This window comes from Mesocricetus auratus, unplaced genomic scaffold, assembly GCF_017639785.1.
Source record: "Mesocricetus auratus isolate SY011 unplaced genomic scaffold, BCM_Maur_2.0 Super-Scaffold_100004, whole genome shotgun sequence".
In the NCBI taxonomy this organism is placed as follows: Eukaryota; Metazoa; Chordata; class Mammalia; order Rodentia; family Cricetidae; genus Mesocricetus; species Mesocricetus auratus.
In genome coordinates this window covers 59,086,065-59,104,615 of record NW_024429189.1, presented here as the reverse complement: position 1 = coordinate 59,104,615, position 18,551 = coordinate 59,086,065, and the positions used below count along the sequence as shown (strand labels likewise).

The 18,551-nt window shown below is 42.2% G+C and overlaps 2 protein-coding genes across 4 annotated transcripts in view; both read left to right on the top strand.

Moving 5' to 3' along the window:
- The window catches only part of CUNH11orf49 (chromosome unknown C11orf49 homolog), a 160,573-nt gene that overhangs the window by 72,413 nt on the left and 69,609 nt on the right, over positions 1 to 18,551 (top strand). The window lies entirely within an intron of this gene.
- On the top strand, positions 1,605 to 3,563 carry LOC121140423 (60S ribosomal protein L23a-like). The gene has a single exon (XM_040745822.1). It carries the CDS (start codon positions 2,987 to 2,989, stop codon positions 3,419 to 3,421), a length of 435 nt encoding a protein of 144 aa, XP_040601756.1. The 5' UTR covers positions 1,605 to 2,986; the 3' UTR covers positions 3,422 to 3,563.

Here is an 18,551-nt window from a genome sequence, read left to right as displayed (position 1 = left end):
CTTTGATTGCTGCTTCATTGACATGTAACCCTAGAGATCGCTCTATCTATTTTCTTGTCACACAAGAAGTATCTCGTGTATGGGCAATAGTATCTGTCCCTTTACAGAATGAAAGCGAACTAGTCCACTAGCCTCCATGTAAACACCCACACACTGTGTGTAAGTGAAGTCTGTACTATCACAGACTCTGTCTTTGCCAATCCTTTCTTAGTCCCTTGGTCATTCATCAGAGACTCATTGAGGATCTGGTATGCTGAAGAATGTTGGATGGTTTTGGTGGTATGGCATATGGAGATAACTATGGAAAACAGCCCAAATACCCTTATTTTTTCCTGATTTAGAAGTAGGGCCTCTTCAAGAAGTCACAAGGGATTCATATAGCATTTGAACTCTAAGCAGATGTGGATTTCTTTATCTTTCTAATCACAGCTGCCAGTGATATGTCCAACTGCTGAGGAAAGCACATCCCAAATTCTTTCTGATGCTCTCGGACCATAAACAAGACTTAGATTTCAGACTGGACACTCATTTCTAGGCTTCTCAGTTATGCAGCTTCTGATTTCTTAAAGTCCAGCCGCAAAGTTTGTGTATAGGTGAGCCTAAAATCTTTCTTGAAACACTTGTAATACCATCTCGGCTTCTTCCAGGAAACTTTGGAACACCTTCCAGAGTGTGTCAGTTCCTGGTTTTAATCTGGAATGAGCAAAAGCTCTTGGAGGCAGAGCTTGGAGGGAAAAGATTTATTAACCCCTACCCCAGTTAAATGCTGGGCTCTGATTCAGCTGAGCTGCACTATGCTCGTCTTCTGTAGATAATTCCCTGAAAGCATCCCATTCGTATTTTAGCATTAACAGGAAGAGGCTAAACCTTCTGGGAGGTAGGAAGGAGGCTGGAGTTCCAGCGCAGCAGTTCTAAACGAAGCCACCTGTAGAAAGAAACTAAGGGAGCTGACTCCTCCGGCCAGAAACATTTTCTTCCAGTTTTTAGCAAGTACAGAGATTCAATGTCATTTCTGCACGACTGAGTTCTGAATGATGCTAATTTCCCTGTGACTGAGTTTCAGATAATCTCATGAACACTACAGTAAGCCTCTTGCTATCTGGGCAACTTTAGACTTTTGGAAGCAGAAAGATCTATTCAAATGTAAAAGACCTTTAAAATTCATCTCCTTGCTTTGCTATTTCTTTCACTGTGGAGAGATTAATCTGAATTTTCTGAGCCTGGAAAAGACTGAAATTCGTTTGAAGTTAATCTTTGCTTCTGTTTGGGAGTATCAGTCCAAAGAGCTTTTGTTCAGTTTCTTTCAATAATATAGCTAAAGGCTTTGTTCTTTACAAGCAGAAATACATATTTGACATATATTTTCAGTTGATAAAATAACGGTAGGTACTAAGAAGTGTACTAAGAATCATGACACAATTACTGAAACAACTGTTGTCATACACTGATTGCCAGCCAATGGTGACTGTGAGATCCAAGAAGCAGTTGACAAGGCTGGCCTCCAACTCACAGAAATCTTCAAAGGCGTGCACCATCACCACATGTCATTTCCTTTCCTCTTCTTTCATTCTCTTTTACTTTATTATTTATGAACTTATTCATTTATTTATTTTGAGACAGGATCATAGTAGCCTTTGTTGTTTTGAGAAGGGGCCTCAAGTATCCCAGGCTAGTTTCAAAGTTCCTATGTAGCCAAAGATGACCATAAACTCCAATCCTACCTCTGCCTCTCAAGTTCTAGGATTACAGGAGAGAGATATGCAAATAGCATGGCAGTGTTCTGGAGTTTCAGAGGTACAGATTGTAGCTTAGGGAGGCCTAGGTGGCTAGACTTTGCAGACTAGAATAACACTGAGACAGGTTGTTCAGGGATATGAAAATCTCTAGCTACAAATTTTGCACATTTTATGAGTTTAGAGAGAGACCAGAAAACAGCAGGTTAGACATTCCAGTCAGATGGGAAGACCTCAAAATATGCCTGGTTTTTAATGGGTAAGAATCTCAGCAGTTTAAAAGCAGAGTACTATGGAGTGTGGTGTAGTTCATTGGTTTAGTATATGCCTAGCATGCACAAGGCCCTGGGTTCAATTCCAGCTCTGAAAACCAAAAAGCAGCAACACATTGATCTGACCTGTAAGAAACTTAACTGTATACATACCATGTACAGTCGATGCTATTTTGAGGGACTGCTTGAGAGGTGGCTCAGTGGTTGAGAACACTATAGGTGTCACTCTACAAGAGGATCTGAGTCCAATTATCAGCACCTATGCATGTTAGGCAGCCCATTACGGCCTGTAATTCCAGCTCCATTGCAATCCATCACTTCTGGCCTCCAAGGGCACCTTGCATGCATATACTCATACCCCCCCACATATATACATATAAAAATAAAAACATATCTTAAAAAATGCCTGAGACTAGTGTTAACCCACCTTCAATCTCTTTTCTTTAAGTTAGGGTCACTAATTCAACCTGGGTTTTGTTGGCTGCTTTTTGAGAAAGGGTCTCTTGTAGCTCATCTGACCTTGAACTGAGTAGGTAGCCAAGGATGATCCTTCTATCTCTGGCTCTTCAGTGATGGGATCTCAGGCATGCACCACCAAGCACGTTAAGCAGTGCTGAGGATAAACCCAGGGTCTTGTGACTGCTAGGCAAGCTCTCTATCAACTTGAGATGCACCCTCAGCCCTGGGAAATCTGAGGATTAGACTTGGTGATCTAAGCAGTTCTCAAAAGGACAAACACTGTGTGATTCTCAGTACAACTCCTTACATGATGTACTGGCAAATGGGAATTTTGAAAGCATGAGGATGTGAAATGATTCCTTTCGAAAAGGATAGAAAGTTCATTCTGACTGGGGTTTAACCTGTAAGAGGAAATCTTCATTGCAGATTGAAAGGAAATAATGCTGAATGCTTATTACGTGTCAGCCAGAGAAAACTGTTGTACATATATCCAGTTAATCATCAAAGCAAACACAAGTCAGTATGAGTACTACCCCTTTGCACATTAAGAAAGAGGCTTTTCTCGCCAAGATGATGCTGAAAGCAAAGAAGAAAGCTCCTGCCCCTCCCAAAACCGAAGCCAAAGCGAAGGCCTTGAAAGCCAAGAAGCCAGTGCTGAAAGGCATCCACAGCCACAAAAAGATCAGCACGTCACCTACCTTCCTGAGGCCCAAGACCCTGCAGCTCCAGAGGCAGCCCAAACACCCCCAGAAGAGCGCACCCAGGAGAAACCACTATGCCATCATCAAATTCCCCGTGACCACTGAGTCAGCCATGAAGAAGATAGAAGACAACAACACGCATGTGTTCATTGTGGACGTCAAGGTCAACAAGCACCAGATCAAACAGGCTGTGAAGAAGCTCTGTGACATTGATATGGCCAAAGTCAACACCTTCATAAGGCCTGACGGAGAGTAGAAGGCGTACACACAGTTGGCTCCTGATCATGATGCTCTGGATGTTGCCAACAAAATTGGGATCATCTAAATTGAGTCCAGCTGGCTAATTCCAAATACACACTTTTTCACCATAAAAAAATAAAATAAAAAGAAGAAACTGAAAGAGGCCTGGCGTTGGTGGCGCACACCTTTAATCCCAGCCCTCAGAAGGCAGAGACAGGCGGATCTCTGTGAGTTCGAGGCCAGCCTGGTCTACAGAGCGAGTTCCAGGACAGGCTCCAAAACAATATAGAGAAAACCTGTCTTGAAAAACCAAAACCAAAGCCAAAGCAAAAAAAGATACTGAAAGAGAATCAAAAGCACATTCTCAAAGGTTTTAAAAATTAACTATTATCATTATTAGTTCATGTATGTGCATGAACACCCATGTGCACAAGTGCTGGGTGGAGATCAAAAGAAAACTTTGTGAGTCAGTTCTCTCCTTACACGTTTATGTAGATTCCAGGGATCTATCTCAGGCAAGTGCCAATGAGCCATCTTGCTGGCTGGCCACAAAGCTTTCTAAGCAGCGCGACTCATGTTCACAAAGGCCATGTTTGTAACACTCGCTGGACTTCCTAAGTGCCTATGACCCAGTTATGTGGATTTCATGCATCCTAAAAAGAAATGCGTGCTTTCTCCTACAGTTGGTTGAACCCTATCACTGACAAGTGTAGGAAAGAGTGCCAGGCAGTTAACTAAGGCCAGAAATGACTGTGGATCTGGAGAGCTGTTTAAGGAGAAGTCTTGACAAGATGTGCTGATTGATTAGGTGTGGGGTGTGGGAAAGAGGTAAGAATGAATGCCAGGGACTGGGGAGAGAGACGGCTCAGAGGTAAAGAGCATTGGTGCTCTTCCAGAGGACCTAAATTCAGTTCCTAGCAGCCATATCAGGTGGATCACCACCACCTGTGACTCCAGCTCCAGGAGATCAGACACCCTCCCCCAGCTTCCACAGGCACTGTACTCACACACACACACACACACACACACACACACACACACACACACACACACACACACATACACACACAAATATGTCTTAAAACCATGAACAAATGCCAGGATCTAAAACATTGCCAGTTACCTCCTAGGAGGTAGAGGTAGGATAGAAGTTCAAGGCTAGCCTGGGCTTCATAAGACCCAGTCTCAAGTTAAAAAAAAAAATACATATATATATATCCAGTTTTATTCCTTCCTTTTACCTTTCTCTTCCCCATTGTCACTATGCATTTCATCTTGAACTTTGTCTTCATGGTCTAGGTGGATTCGGTCTGTAAACATTTGTTTATTACAGTATTGAGGCAGAAATTCTTATTCTCATGTAGTCTGTGGTCTTGTAATCAGAGACTTAACAAAAATCCAACTTTTAGACTTTAAACTCTAGGAATCAGAATTTCTCATTTGAATTGCATGGTTTTTAAAATTCTGCCAAGTTTTCTAAAATATTCACCATTGTGCTGGGTGGTGAGAGGGGACGTACAGACGATGAGCTCAGCTAAAGCTCTGTCCTGACTTTCCTTGACTGCTCTCCAGGCAGCAGCCCCTACCCTCATTTCCCCAGAATGAAGGGAGACAGCAGATACAGACAGCAAATTCCTGAGATCCTACTCACTATTTCCCCTTCTAGGTAGTCCTCACGTTTTCTCTCCTTTCTCATTTTCATTTCTTTAGAAATTTTGCTCTAGGAAAGAAAATTGACACTGTCTTTCGCCTCGAATTTTCACCTCCCTGCCTTCAATAACTTAGCTTTTCCCTTATTTAATTCCTCCATTTCCGTTATTTGGGTCTGCCACACATGTCACGCAAACATTCCTGGAATGCTTTTGTCACGTCTCCTCTCCCACTCAAACCTCCTCACCCCCAGATCACAAGACCCTGGAATTGCTGAGCTTTATTCTTTCAGGTATGGCTTTAAAGATCAGCTCCCTGATGGACCTTTGCTAGGCCACCCTTCCTTGTTGGAGGAAGTGTGTCACTGCGGGGGTGACTTTAAGTTCTTTTGCTCAAGCTTCCTTCAGTGTGACAGTCAACTTCTTGTTGCCTCTGAGTCAAAATGCAGGACTTTCAGCTCGAGCACCACATCTGCCTGAAGGTTGCCATGCTCCCCTTCATGATCTTAATGGACTGAATCTCTGAAGCCGTAAGCAAGCCACCTTCAATTAAATGTTTTCTTTATAAGAGTTGTCATGGTCATGGCGTCTCTTCACAACAACCTTACACATAAAATTTCAAGTGCAACTTCACTTAAAGAATGGAGAACCCTCCCAACACCGTGCCCACATTCCTTCAGGGGGACAGATCATCAGGGTGGAGCTGCAGCTGCTCCAGTTAGGCAGGGCATGTGGCCGCAGACTTACCGCACCCCTAGCTGCCCAGCTTCACCTCTTCATGATTCCTGCTTGGCCTCTCTGAGTTTGCTAGTGTTGCCAGAGCTTTTTGGCCCCTGCATAATCACTGAAAGGCAGAGTTATACTCTCAGTTCAGAAGATGGGGAACCAAAAGCTATTTCTCAACTAGATTCTCATTTCTTTTTCTCCTTGTTAATATGGGGTCTTATAAAGCATTATCAAAAGATATCTTAGAAATAATTGCACCTCGAACTTAGGGCTAGTGCTTTTTAAAGAAGGGAGGAGGGTGTGCATGTGTATGAGGAGGTGTACATGCATGTGTGTACGTGTGTACACATGGAGGTCAGAGGACAACCTCAAGTGTTGTTGCTCAAGCACCTTTTGTTTCAGACATAGTCTCTGAAGTAGGCTAGGCTAGCTGGCCAGCATCCACCTGTCTCCATCTCCTATTGCTGAGATTGCAAGTCATACCATATACCTGGCTTTTTTTTTTTTTTTTGATGTGGGGTCTGGGGATTCAGACAGACTTATATCCTCATACTTGCAGCCATCCCAACCCTTATTTTTTCTGTTTTTTAAGATTTATTTATGTATTTATTTCTTTTTGTTTTATTGAGACAGGGTTTCTCTGTGGAGCTTTGTAGACCAGGGAGGCCTCCCTCGAACTCACAGAGATCGGCCTGCCTCTGCTCCCAAGTGCAGGGATTATAGGCATGTGCCACTATCGCCCAGAAAGATTTTTGTTTCTTTGTGTGTGTGTGTGTGTGTGTGTGTGTGTGTGTGTGTGTGTGTGTGTCATTCTGAAGAGGACACCAGATCCTGTACAGCTGGGGTTATAAGAGGTTGTGAGCTACCTGACATGGCTACTGCCTGAACGTGGGTCTTGTGGAAGAACAGCAAGTACTCTTAACCACTGAACCATCTCTCCAGACCCATGGTTTTATTTTCACTGTGGCAAAATATATATAATATTTGTTACATTAACTATTGTTTTATATCTAGCTCTGTGACATTGAGCATATTCTCACTGTTTTGTTACCACCATCCAACTCTAGAACTCTTTTCAAGTAAAAAACTGAAACTGTACTCACTAAACAATGACTTCATTTCTCCTTCCTAACCCATCTTTATACTTCATTCCTAACCTATTTGACTGTCCTAGTATTGTACAACAATTTCCCTTTCATGGCTTTTTTTTTTTTCATTTAGCCTTATGGTTTCAAATTCACTTGTGTTGTAATGTGTTTCAGAATTTAATTATTTTGATGGCTGAACAGTATTCCACTATGGATAAACACCATATTTTGTTTATCTGTGGTTCTTGTTAACAGACACTTAGATGCTCCTGCATTTCCACTCATATGGGTAATACTACTAAGCACACAGGCACAGATATCTTGGTTGAGTCCTTGCTTTTGGTTCTTCTAGACATGTAAGTAGGAGCTAAATTACTGCTTAATTTTGGTAACAGTAATTATTTTGAGTAGCTGCTTTACTTGTTTCTATAAAGGCTGCTAGTGTTGCATTTTTCATTTTTTAACTAGCAATGCAGGAGGCTCCAGTTTGTTCATATCCTGTTTGTGTGTACATGTGTAGAGACCAGAGGTCAATTGCTGCTCTTGATGTATTTATTTTAATCTGTGTGGATCAGTGTCTTAGCTGCATGTATATCTGTAACTCATTAATCCGTAATGTCATCTACTATGCTGAATAGAAGTGGCAGAAGCAAGCATCCTGCCCTATCCCTAACCTTAGAGGAAAGGCTTTCCAGGATCTGCTTTTAGATAAAAGCACAAGGAAACTATAGCTCATGCATACAAACAGCCTCCAACACTGGTAGATTTGTCTTTAACATTCTGGTTTCCATTCTAATCTTTTTTGTTTAATTATTTGATAATCCAGATGTTTAAAAAGGAAGTGGTAATACATTTATTTTTGTGTAAAAGTTGAATTTATCACATTCTTCAGTGAAGAATGTTCACTTTGGAGAAAACAATGAATGATTTTTTTCAGCTAGTTAAAAAAGACTTTATGGTTTGGGGGCTGTGGAGATGGCTCATTCAGTTAAAATCCTGCTGTGTCAGGATGAAGACCTGAGTTCAGTCCCCTGCACCAATGTAAAAAGCTGGGAGTGGGGATACATTTACAATCCCTGTGCTGGGGTGCAGGTACCAGTGGATGCTGGAGCTCACTGACTAGCTGTCCTAGCTGAATCAGTGAGCCCCAGTCCCACTGAGAGATCCTGTCTCAAAAATCAAGGTGGAAGGTTCCTAAAGTTGACCTCTGGCCTCTACATGCATGCATGCATGCATGGATACATACATACATACATACATACATATATACATACATGTACATGCATCTGTATACACTTGAACACATACATACACATACAAGCACTTAATGTTTAAAGAAAAATAAAAGTATCTGTCTGTTTTTTTCTCTCTCCTTCCCCTTCATTGTCATCACTGGCCAGACAAGTGATTTAACTCTGAGCTACATTCACCCCCAGCCAAAACTCAAAGGATCATAGAGACTTGTGTATGAGTAGCAGGCTGTTATGGACTGGGTTGTGTCCCCTTTTAACTCCTAATCTGAAGTCCTAAGATCTTTGTATTTAATAATAAGTAGTAAATAATAAGTTAATAGTAAGTTATAGTTAATAATAAGTAGTAAAGTTAAGTGAGGTCAAGACTGTAGGTTTAATGCCTTTATCAGCTCCTGTCCACTCCTCCCTCTCTGCTGTGAGGACAGATAAATCTACCAGCTAGGGAGAGGTCCTTCATAAGACACCAGCCCTGCTGGCACTTGGATCTTAGCTTTCTAGTCCACATAGAACTTGAGGAAAATGTATTGCCAGTTTGAAGCCTCCAGTCTCTAGGATTCTTGTGGTAAGCTGTGCTCACTAATCAGCATGGCACATGCTTTTCCTCATAGTTTTAGAAAGTAATTTTGTTTTTCATGCACAGTCCAAACCCTGTTTTGATACATCACCAACATTTTATCCCAAGTTGTTAGTATGATAACATGTGTCCCTGCCTTATCAAATTGTATTTAATGGGTTTACTTTAAGATAGAAATATAGCCAGGCCTGGTGACGCATGAGAGGCAAAGGAAGAAACTGAATTCACAGCCAACCTGGTCTACATCTACATAGCAGCTTCCAGGTCACCCAGGGCTACAGAAAGAGACTGTCACAAAAAAAAAAAAAAAAAGAAAGTGACAGAAATAATAGTAACCTCTTATTTGTTTTTTTTTTTTATTCTTATTCTCACCGCTGCCTTATATCAGTCAGAAAACTTAAGTAAAAGCAGGATGAGTTCTGGGAGCTAAGGAGTCAGCCCAGTGTCTTAGTGCTTGCCCAGAATGTTCAAGGAGTTCAAGGACCTAGCTTGGGGGTGTAGGTAGGGAAGAAAAACCAACCAAACAAAAACTTCTTACAAGGATGAATTCTTACTGGTTATGGTGACTTATACCTGAAATCCTAGCTCTCAAGAGGCAAAGACAGGAGGATCAACTGCTAATTGAAGGAGAGTGTGGGCTACATATTCAGGCCAGCCAAGGCTACACAATGAAATTTGTCTCAGTGGATGGATGGATGGATGGGGAGGAAGGAAGGAAGGAGGGAGGGAAGGAAGGAAGGAAGGAGGGAGGGAAGGGAGGGAGGGAGGGAGGGAGGGAGGGAGGGAGGGAGGGAGGGAGGGAGGGAGGGAGGGAGGGAGGGAAACTCTAATACAATACTGATGTAAATCTGCTGTAAATGACTGGAAGGTTTGCAATTTAAAGGCCTTGGCCCTGAGAGAAGAGTCTTTAACAATTAAGGTGACATTGTCTGATAGCATTGGGAAAATCCTTGTGCAGTATTAACTGTTCATGCTGACCTACTTGACTTTGTAAGTTTTGTGTTTATCATTGCAGTCATAAATGTGACTACATTTTTCCTTGTTGTTGGTATCTTGACATTTCGATAGTTCTAGTTTATAATTTCCAAGTATTTTATACAGTAATATGTCTCCCTTCTGTTTGCTTCCATAACCAGATCATCCAGAAACAAGATATAGCTAGATACAAAGATTTTGTGTAATCATGTCCTTTATGCCATTATATCCCTAGATGAAAGGGAAAGAGCTTAGGATGTTTCTCAGTGGTAGAGCACGTACCTGGGTTCGAGAGGTCCTGGATTTGATTCTAGCACCACGACTTAGAGCAAAACAAACAAACAAGACATAGAGCAGTTAAAAGCTTCCTAATCTGAGATACATTTGCAATTTCAAATATGTGTATTTATAGCTAAGGAGAAGCTCCATAAACCAGTTGCCCCATAAACCCTGGTTGGTAGTGACTAGAGATTAAAATTTACTATGCAATTTATTTAGTGTGCATTTGTACTTCTTGAGTCACTAGGACTGTAGTTACAACCACAGTACGCCAAACTAAAATAAGACATATACTTTTTGACGCCACACACACTCAGACAAGTGCTCTCCCACTGAACCATATTTCCAGCCATGTAAATTTTATAGATTTTAAAGAAAGCTGTGATTGTTTGTTTTTTGTTTGTTTGCTTGTTTTAGGAAGAATCTCTCTACCTAGTCCTGGATGTTCTGGGACTCACTATGTAGACACAGATGATCTCAAACTGTAAAGATTCTCCTGCCCCTCTGCCTCTGCTTTATAAGTGTTGGGATTAAATGCATACACCCCCAAACCTGGTTAAGAAAGGTGTTTTTTTAATTAATTTATTTTATTTCATATGTATTGGTGTTTTGCGTGTGTAAATATATATATATATATATATATATATATTTGTGAGAGTGTTAGATTCCCTTGAATTGGAGTTACAGACAGTTGTGAGCTGCCATATGAGTGCTAGGAATTGAACCTGTGTCTTCTAGAGAGAAGCCAGTGCTGTTAACTGCTACCCCCAGAAAGGGTTTGTTTTTAATAAGAATTGAAATTAAGTCTTCATAGAACCTTAAGGGTTCTATGAAAAACTCCAGGTATTTGTAGGGGGAATATAGTATGAAAACAAATCTATTTCAACCCTAAGTATACATATTAAAAATTGAGGTCAAGTTCTCCCAGTTAAGCTGGGCATTGGTGGCGCATGCCTTTAATTCCAGCACTCGAGAGGTAGAGCAGGCGGATCTCTATGAGTTTGAAGCCAGCCTGGACTACAGAGTGAGTGCCAGGACAGGCTTCAAAGCAATACAGAGAAACCCTGTTGGGGGGGGGGTGATGTCTCCTAGTTAGCTAACCGTAGACTCTAAATTTGGCCTTTCTGACTCTCAGCCCAGTACCCTTATCAATATTATGCCTGCTTCTAAATGGACTTCAATATATGTTGTGACTTTTAGTCTCTGAGATGACTGTATCATTTTCTAGCCCGACATGTAATCACAGGAGTTAAGGCATAAGAATACATTTCAATTTCTCGTGATGGTCTGTCTGACATTGCTACGCAGATAAAGGAACAGCAAGTTAGCTACTCCAGAGTTTACGGTTTATTTTTTGAAGACAGAGTCTCGTGTATCCTTTGCTAGATTCATACTTGGTATGTAGCTGAGACTAGCCTTAACCCCCTTATCCTTCTGCTTTTACCTTAGTTCTTTACTTTTGAGTCTTGGTTCCTAGTACAGAAAGGAGGACAGTACTTGCTACCCTGTACATTCCATGTTGAAGGATGTAGGATGCAGATCCTGAACATTAAAGAAAATGCAACCAAGAGGTTTTAAAGCATTAGTGTGAACTGTCAATTTTAACTACAGTGCTGTTTAAAGCCACCTCTACAATAGCTCTACCAGAGCTTGAGTGCTAACCTCTTAGGCCTCTGAAGTCTGCTGCTCTCTCTCATGCTTTTGTTAGAAAGAAAAGTAAATGACTAAATTGAGTTTATCCACTATGAATCAAAATAAAACTAACTTAGGTTAAAGTTGTCAATTTAATAAACCATACTCAAATTTGATTGTTTTGGTGGGTTTTAAGCTGGAAGTATATAAAAGCAAATATAGTGTTGAAAATTTAATCTTTTCCAGTTTTATTTTACTTGGCTTTAAAACATGTTCTTCATGCCCACTGCCACCACCTGACCCTAATTTACAGCCCTTCTTTAGAACTCTAATTACACATCTTGGGTTGTTAAAAAGACAGATTCCGTGTGATCCCATCTCCATGGGCCTGGAGCTTCATCCTTTAACAAGCGCTTCAGGTGGTGTTCAGGTTCACTGAGGTGGGAGCTGTGGAGGGGCTTTCTCCTTGCTTTCTTTACCCCAGTCCTAACACTGAGAAGTGTTTTCAACTTTGGTTATGAATTCAGATCACTTAGGGAGAGTTTTAAAACCCTGACACCCAGGCCCCACCCCACACCAGTTAGTCAGAGTCTTTGGAGCTGACCCAGGCATTTTCAGCTCTCTGCAAGCAGCTGTAATGCTCATCACAGTCTGAGAACTGGGCTGAAAGATGACTCATCTTGCTGTCCCTGCAGAGGGCTCGTCCAGCACCCACACAGTGGCTTAGTTCCAGGGCATACAAGAGACCCTCTTATGACCTCTGCAGGCACTAAGGACGCACATGGACACATACATACATACAGTCAAAACACTCATACACACAATAAAGAAATAAAATCTTTTAAAAAATGTAAAGAGTTGGGCTGGCAAGATGGCTCAGCAGATAGAAGTCCCTGCTGTCAAGCCTGAAGACCTGAGTTCAATCCCTGGAACCTACGTGGTGGAAGGAGAGAACAGACTCCACAGGTTGTCCTCTCATCTACAAATAAATAAATGTTAAATTAAAAATGTAAAGAGTTTGAGAACTCCTGACAGACTCTTCGTTTTCATTTCATTAAAAATTTTTGTTATTGCTGCTGTTTTTGTATTTTGAGACACGGTCTCACTCTATATCCCAGCATGGTTTCAAACTCAAAATCCACCTGCCTCCATCTCCTGAGAGCTGGGATTATAGATAGGTGCCATCACACCACACAACAAAAACAGCTATTTTTTTTATTTTTGTTCATTTGAGACAGGGTTTCTGTATGTAGCTCTGGAGGTCCTGGAGCTTGCTATGTAGACCAGAGTGGCCTCAAACTCAGGGATCCTCCTGTCTTTTCCTCCCAAGTGCTGGGATTAAAGGTGTGTGTCTCTATGCCTGGTAGTTTTTCCTTCCAAGTGCTGGGATTAAAGGTGTGTGTCTCTATGCCTGGTAGTTTTTCCTCCCAAGTGCTGGGATTAAAGGTGTGTGTCGCATTTTTAGACAGGGTCCTGCTTTTTAGTTTACGCTGGCCTTGAGCTGGTGATCTCCTGGCCTCTGTTGCCTGTATGTTGAAACCATTGGTGTGCAGCATTGCATCCGACCTACACAAGACCTCTTCTAAGTGTAATTCTCTCTAACACAGCTCTACCTTGCCACTCCAGAACATCAGTAGTTGTACCGCCTGCTGAAGAAGTAGGAATTCTGTAACCACCTTTGGGGTCCTCACAACCCCAACACCTTCCCAGCCTCATGAGAACACTGACTCGCCTCATACACTTATCGTGTTTGTCCCTTGCACACCTTTTAATATCCTGGTCCCTCTAGGTGGATCCTTGCCCCGCTTTTGCTGTACTCCTGCCATGTTTAAGCAGCCTCAGCTCGAGAGGGCCTTTAAAAGTTCCTTCAGTGTCCCAGCTCCCCCCATGGCTTCATCCAGCCCACTCTACCTTTAACGTTCTACTGTACATTACACTTAATACTGGCAAACAAATAGCTCTGTCCTAAAATAAAGGACTTGTGATCTCTTTCCTGTATCCCCATCTAGACTATAAGTTTGGGTTTTCATTTGTTTGTTTTAGAAACTGCTCATTACATTTTAAACTTTTGTGTGTGATATGGGGTGAGTGCACAGCGCGCATGTGGGGCTCAAAGGACAACTTGGAGAAGGGGGTTCTCTTCTACCATGTTATCTCAAAAATTGAACTCAGGCCCTCAGGCTTGGCAGAAAGTGCCTTAACCCTCTCACGGACCCCTAGACTGTAACTTTGTAATATCAAGCTGCACTAAAGAGGACTTCAGAATCAAGTGTCTTTAAACCTCGGTTCTCCTGTCTGTAAAATAGAGAGTATACTGCTTCAGCACTGGGAGAATTTATCTGGATAGTGGACCAAAGTACTTAGTAATCCCAGCACATAATACTGCTCCATCGGATTCTGTTGCTTTTGTCATCGTGATGATCATTGTTTGATCGATGGAGCTCTGAGACTGCATATTTTATTTCCGAATCCTCGTTCTGTTCCTTGCTTACTGTATGTGCTTGATAAATGCTGGGTATGTAAATCAATAAATGTCTGCTGTGCCATATTTATTTACAGCCCATTTCCAATTAGTTCAGTTTGTCTTAGAAGGAGCAGTTCAAATTTTAATTTAACCATCAAATATAGACAGAAAGTGGGGTTTGTACCAGAAGCATTTACCATCGTCTTTAAGTGGCCAAATTCCCAGCCTAAGGAGAAGACAGTGACTCTTCTCTTCTGCCAAGAATGGGGAAGAGCCTCATGAGCTGTTTGCTGTTTGTTTGTTCCTGTGATAAACATGCCGTGACTTGGAGAAGCACAGGCTTCCCCGCAGGCAGGCTGGGGTTGAGGAGTTGCATGTCGCAGCAGCCAGGGAGAAATCCCCTGCTTCTTAGGAGAGGCTCCTGCAGGGACTCAGCTAAGCCCATTGGAGTTTTGCTGAGTTATTTACCAAGATGAGGGGGCTGGGTGTGGCTGGACTGAGATTCCTCTCGGGAAGTCACTTGAAGAAGCTCCTGCATTTCCTTGCCTTCATCTTCGTTCTCTGGCTTTGGTGCAAGGGTGCAGTGAGTCGCACCCAGTTGGCTGCTGTTCCCAGCACACTGAATTCTTTGAAGCCAACTGTTGAAGCCAAGGATTCCTGCCCTGTTCTTTCCCCCCTGCCCTGATTTTAAAAACACTTCTGGGAACTTTCATGTGTGGTAAAAATGGAAGAGAAGAGAAGGGAAGAAAGGGAGGGGAGAAAGATGAGTGAAAGAAGTTGGTGGGTTACAAGCTACTTTTTTGGATTTACAGATTATTCACCATTTATCAAAAAACCTGGTATGATGAATTTTATGTGGATGAATTACACAGAGTAGGCTCTGCCATCCCCACTGGTGTTTCAGAGGCAGTTTGAGTGAGTGGGACTAACCCTGGGTAGGTTAGTGCGCGCCTAGTGGCTGGCTGGTGATAGAGCACTTACCTAGACTGTGCGCCCGAAAAACAAACAAAAGCCATCAAGTAACCAATATCTTTTCAAATGGATGATCAGATGCACTTAACCATGTTGTAATTATAATGGGCTTGGTGGTTACAGTGTGAGTAGTCTAAAAATTAATAATTCTAATTTTTAATCTTATTTGGCAGGTTAATTGGTTGATAATTGCTCAGAAGTTCATCTCTGCTTTTTTTTTTTACTTTTTATTTATTCTTTGTGTCTTTCACATCATGCCTCCCTATTCCACCCATCTCCCCCCACCAAAAGAAAACAAAATAAAGTTTAAGAGAAAAAAGGAAAATGGGGATCTCGTCATGGAAGCAGCAGTATGACACAGTGAGTCACGCAGTATACCAACCCCTTTATCCATACATTTTTACACACAGTTCACCACAAAGAGTCATTTATCTGGTTTGAGGCCCTTGGTCTCTGCTACACCATCGATGCTGGGTCATCACTGAGACTCTTCCTGGACATTCCGTGTCGTGGCGATCTATCATCCTTGGGTCTGCAGGACCGACACCCCACCCCCACCCCCTGTTCCAGCAGATCACAGATGGGGTGGATGTTGGTGTGGGCAAACACGTAACCCTGGTTCTGGGCCTGGGTAGTTGCAGGGCTGGTCAGACCCCCAGCTCTCCCTTGTCTAAGGGGCGGGACTAGTTCTTGGGCTTTCACATCCTCGGATCCCTTCTCCCACCCACACCTACACCAGCAGGGAAAGTCTTGCTGGGTTACCCAGGAGAGGGGTAGGGACCACCTGCAGCTGATGAGGAGCGAGGACAGTGTTGCACTATTATGACCTCAGGGCCAGCTCTTCCACGTGCCTCAGGTGTTGGGGGCGCATATCCCCACCCCCTGCTCATGCAGCCACATAACAAATAATGGGGACTGCTCACCCGTGCTCATGCTAACAGCATCGGAGCTGGCTCACCCACACCTCCACCAAACATCTTTTTTCTTCCTTCCCATCCTTTCTTCTTTTCTTCCCTCTCTCCTCCCTTTCTTTTCTTTCTTGGAACCCTGCCCTTTTTTTTTCTTCCCTTTCCTTCTACATGAAGATAGTTTCACTATGCAGCCTAACCTGCCTTAACTCACTGCGGAGCCTAGGCTGTCCTCCAACTCAGATCAGCCTCCTGAGTGCTAGGATCATATACATTTACCAGCACACCTGGCTCTAATTTTAAAATAAACCCAAATTTAGGAAATGTACAATGGGAGAGGGCAAATATGTGATAACTTCTAGGCAGATACTACAACACCTATGTTTAAGTTACAGAATAGTTGTGCCCAAATTCTGAACCGCCAAATCACCAAGAGGTCCATTTTGATGCAAAAGCAAAGAGTCTTTTGTGGTTTAACGAGCTAACCCCATTAGCTCGGGCCTTTGGGTGGCTGGAGAAAAGACCCCAGAAACCATGAGGCAGGGATCTTATAGGGCAGCTCATAAGGAGAGTGTCTAGGGGTATGCAATAGTCTCAGGATTGGTTTGTGGTGGAGAAATTTGCTCTGTTACCAGGTTGACATAAGATATCTTTATTTTGAACCAAGTATGGTAGTGCCCACCTTTGATTCCAGCACTTGGGAGGCAGAGGCAGGTGGATCTCTGTGAGTTCAAGGCCAGCCTAATCCACAGAGTGAGATCCTGGATAGCCAGAGCTGTTACACAGAAAAACCCAGTCACAAAAAACAAACAACAAACAAAAAAGATATCTTAATTTTGATATACTTCAAAAAATTAAGTTTTTCCCGCATACTGACTCTGAAGTGATATAAAAAAAACTATGGCTGTTATTAACATTTCATTATTTCAACATATTGAGGATGGAAGCCTTTGTCCATGTGATCTCTTTGTCCATGTGATCTGTCATTTCTGCCATCTCAAGTAAGCCAGGGTTTTTTGTTTTGCTTAATAGTTTCTTGACTAGTGGTTAATATCTCTCTGTGCTTTATGCCTATTAGAACAATCAAAAGAAGGGCACAGGAACAAGAAGGGTCAAAATTTCTATTTAAAAATGCATTAAGGCTGGGTGTGATAACACAGACCTTTAATCCTAGTACTTAGATGGATCCCCATGAGTTTGATGTAAGCCTGGTCTACATTATGAGTTGCAGGCAGCTAGGGCTACGTAGTGAGACTCTGTCTCAAAACTAAATGATAACTAAAAAAATACATTAACATGTAGACTTTTCAAGCAATGGATTCAGGCCTCACTTTTTCTAGGACATTTATAGTACATACCCTTTACCAAACTCAAGTAAACTGTTGGGCAAACAAGTCTTTTGGAGAACCATGTGTTTGATTGTCATAAAGCTTTTCATTTTGAGTTTGTATAGTTATTAAGTTCTTTAATGTTCAAAGCACTGTGCTGAATGAAAGGCATGCAAAGAAACCATTCATTTTTTTTGTTGTTGTTGTTCATTCAACAATACCATAGAGTGAATCCTCTGGGCCAGATTTTACTTCTAAGTGCTGATGTAAAAAAGGATATGGAAAATATAATTCTGTTCACAGAGAATTCACAGTCTAATTGAAAAGAAAGCACTGTGTAAATAATTACAGGCCACCGGTAAAAGTAAAAAAGCAAAACAACAAAAAAGTGTTTATTTGCTCTCCCTGTAGATCACAATAAAATTATTTCAAAGGAGGAAAATGGATCTAACAGCAAAAGGAAAGAAATCAAGCCAGGAAATGATGTTAAGTGGATTGTAGGAGGTGGGCAACAGATGGCGTAGGACAGACAGAGGCGACTGGAGAGATGGCTCAATGACTAAGAGTGTTTGCTGCTCTTGCAGAGCACTGGGATTCAGTTGCCAGCATTGGGCAACTTATAGCTGTCTGTAATTCCAGCTCCAGGGAATCCAACACCCTCTTCTGGACTCCAAAGGTGTGCACGCATGCACACACACACGTGATCTTTAAAAAATTAGATGGCTTTAATCTTCCATAAAATCAGAGTGTCTGCTGAGAGTTAGGGTTTGGAGCAATGGATTAGAGTGGAGACCTAAGAATAGGAAATGCCTGAGTAGCTAACATAAGGAAACAGGTACAGTGGACGGGATGAGGGAATGGCCTGTCTACCCAGTAGCCAAGAGGCTCCAGCTGAGGTAAGGGCGTGCCAGGGTGTGATCAAGCTGGTCAGTGTGATTTGGGGACTTGCTTCAGGACTGAATGTCATGTCTCCAGAATGCACACTCACCATTGTCCTGGCAGGAACAGCATTTCCTTGGATGTCCTTGAGAGATAGTCAAGAAAAGTTGGTGCTCAGGAGTACTAGAAAACAGTTTTTCTCAAGGTGCACTGTAGTCCAAGTCATTCCAGGGACCTGTGGGAGAATCCTGGGCCAGGAAAAAGACATATACTTAAGAGACTTGGGAGAAGCAAAGCAGTTTACGATCAAAAAGATCCATGGCTGCCTGGATTTCTAGACACAGATCTGAGGGTGGGCACATGCTAGAAAACATCTGGAGTCAGGAAAGAAGACAGAAGAGAAGTGACATCATTCAGGA

Bases quoted from the DNA above. Each gene is read 5' to 3' on its own strand.
- LOC121140423 (XM_040745822.1), top strand. From the start codon at position 2,987: ATGAGTACTACCCCTTTGCACATTAAGAAAGAGGCTTTTCTCGCCAAG.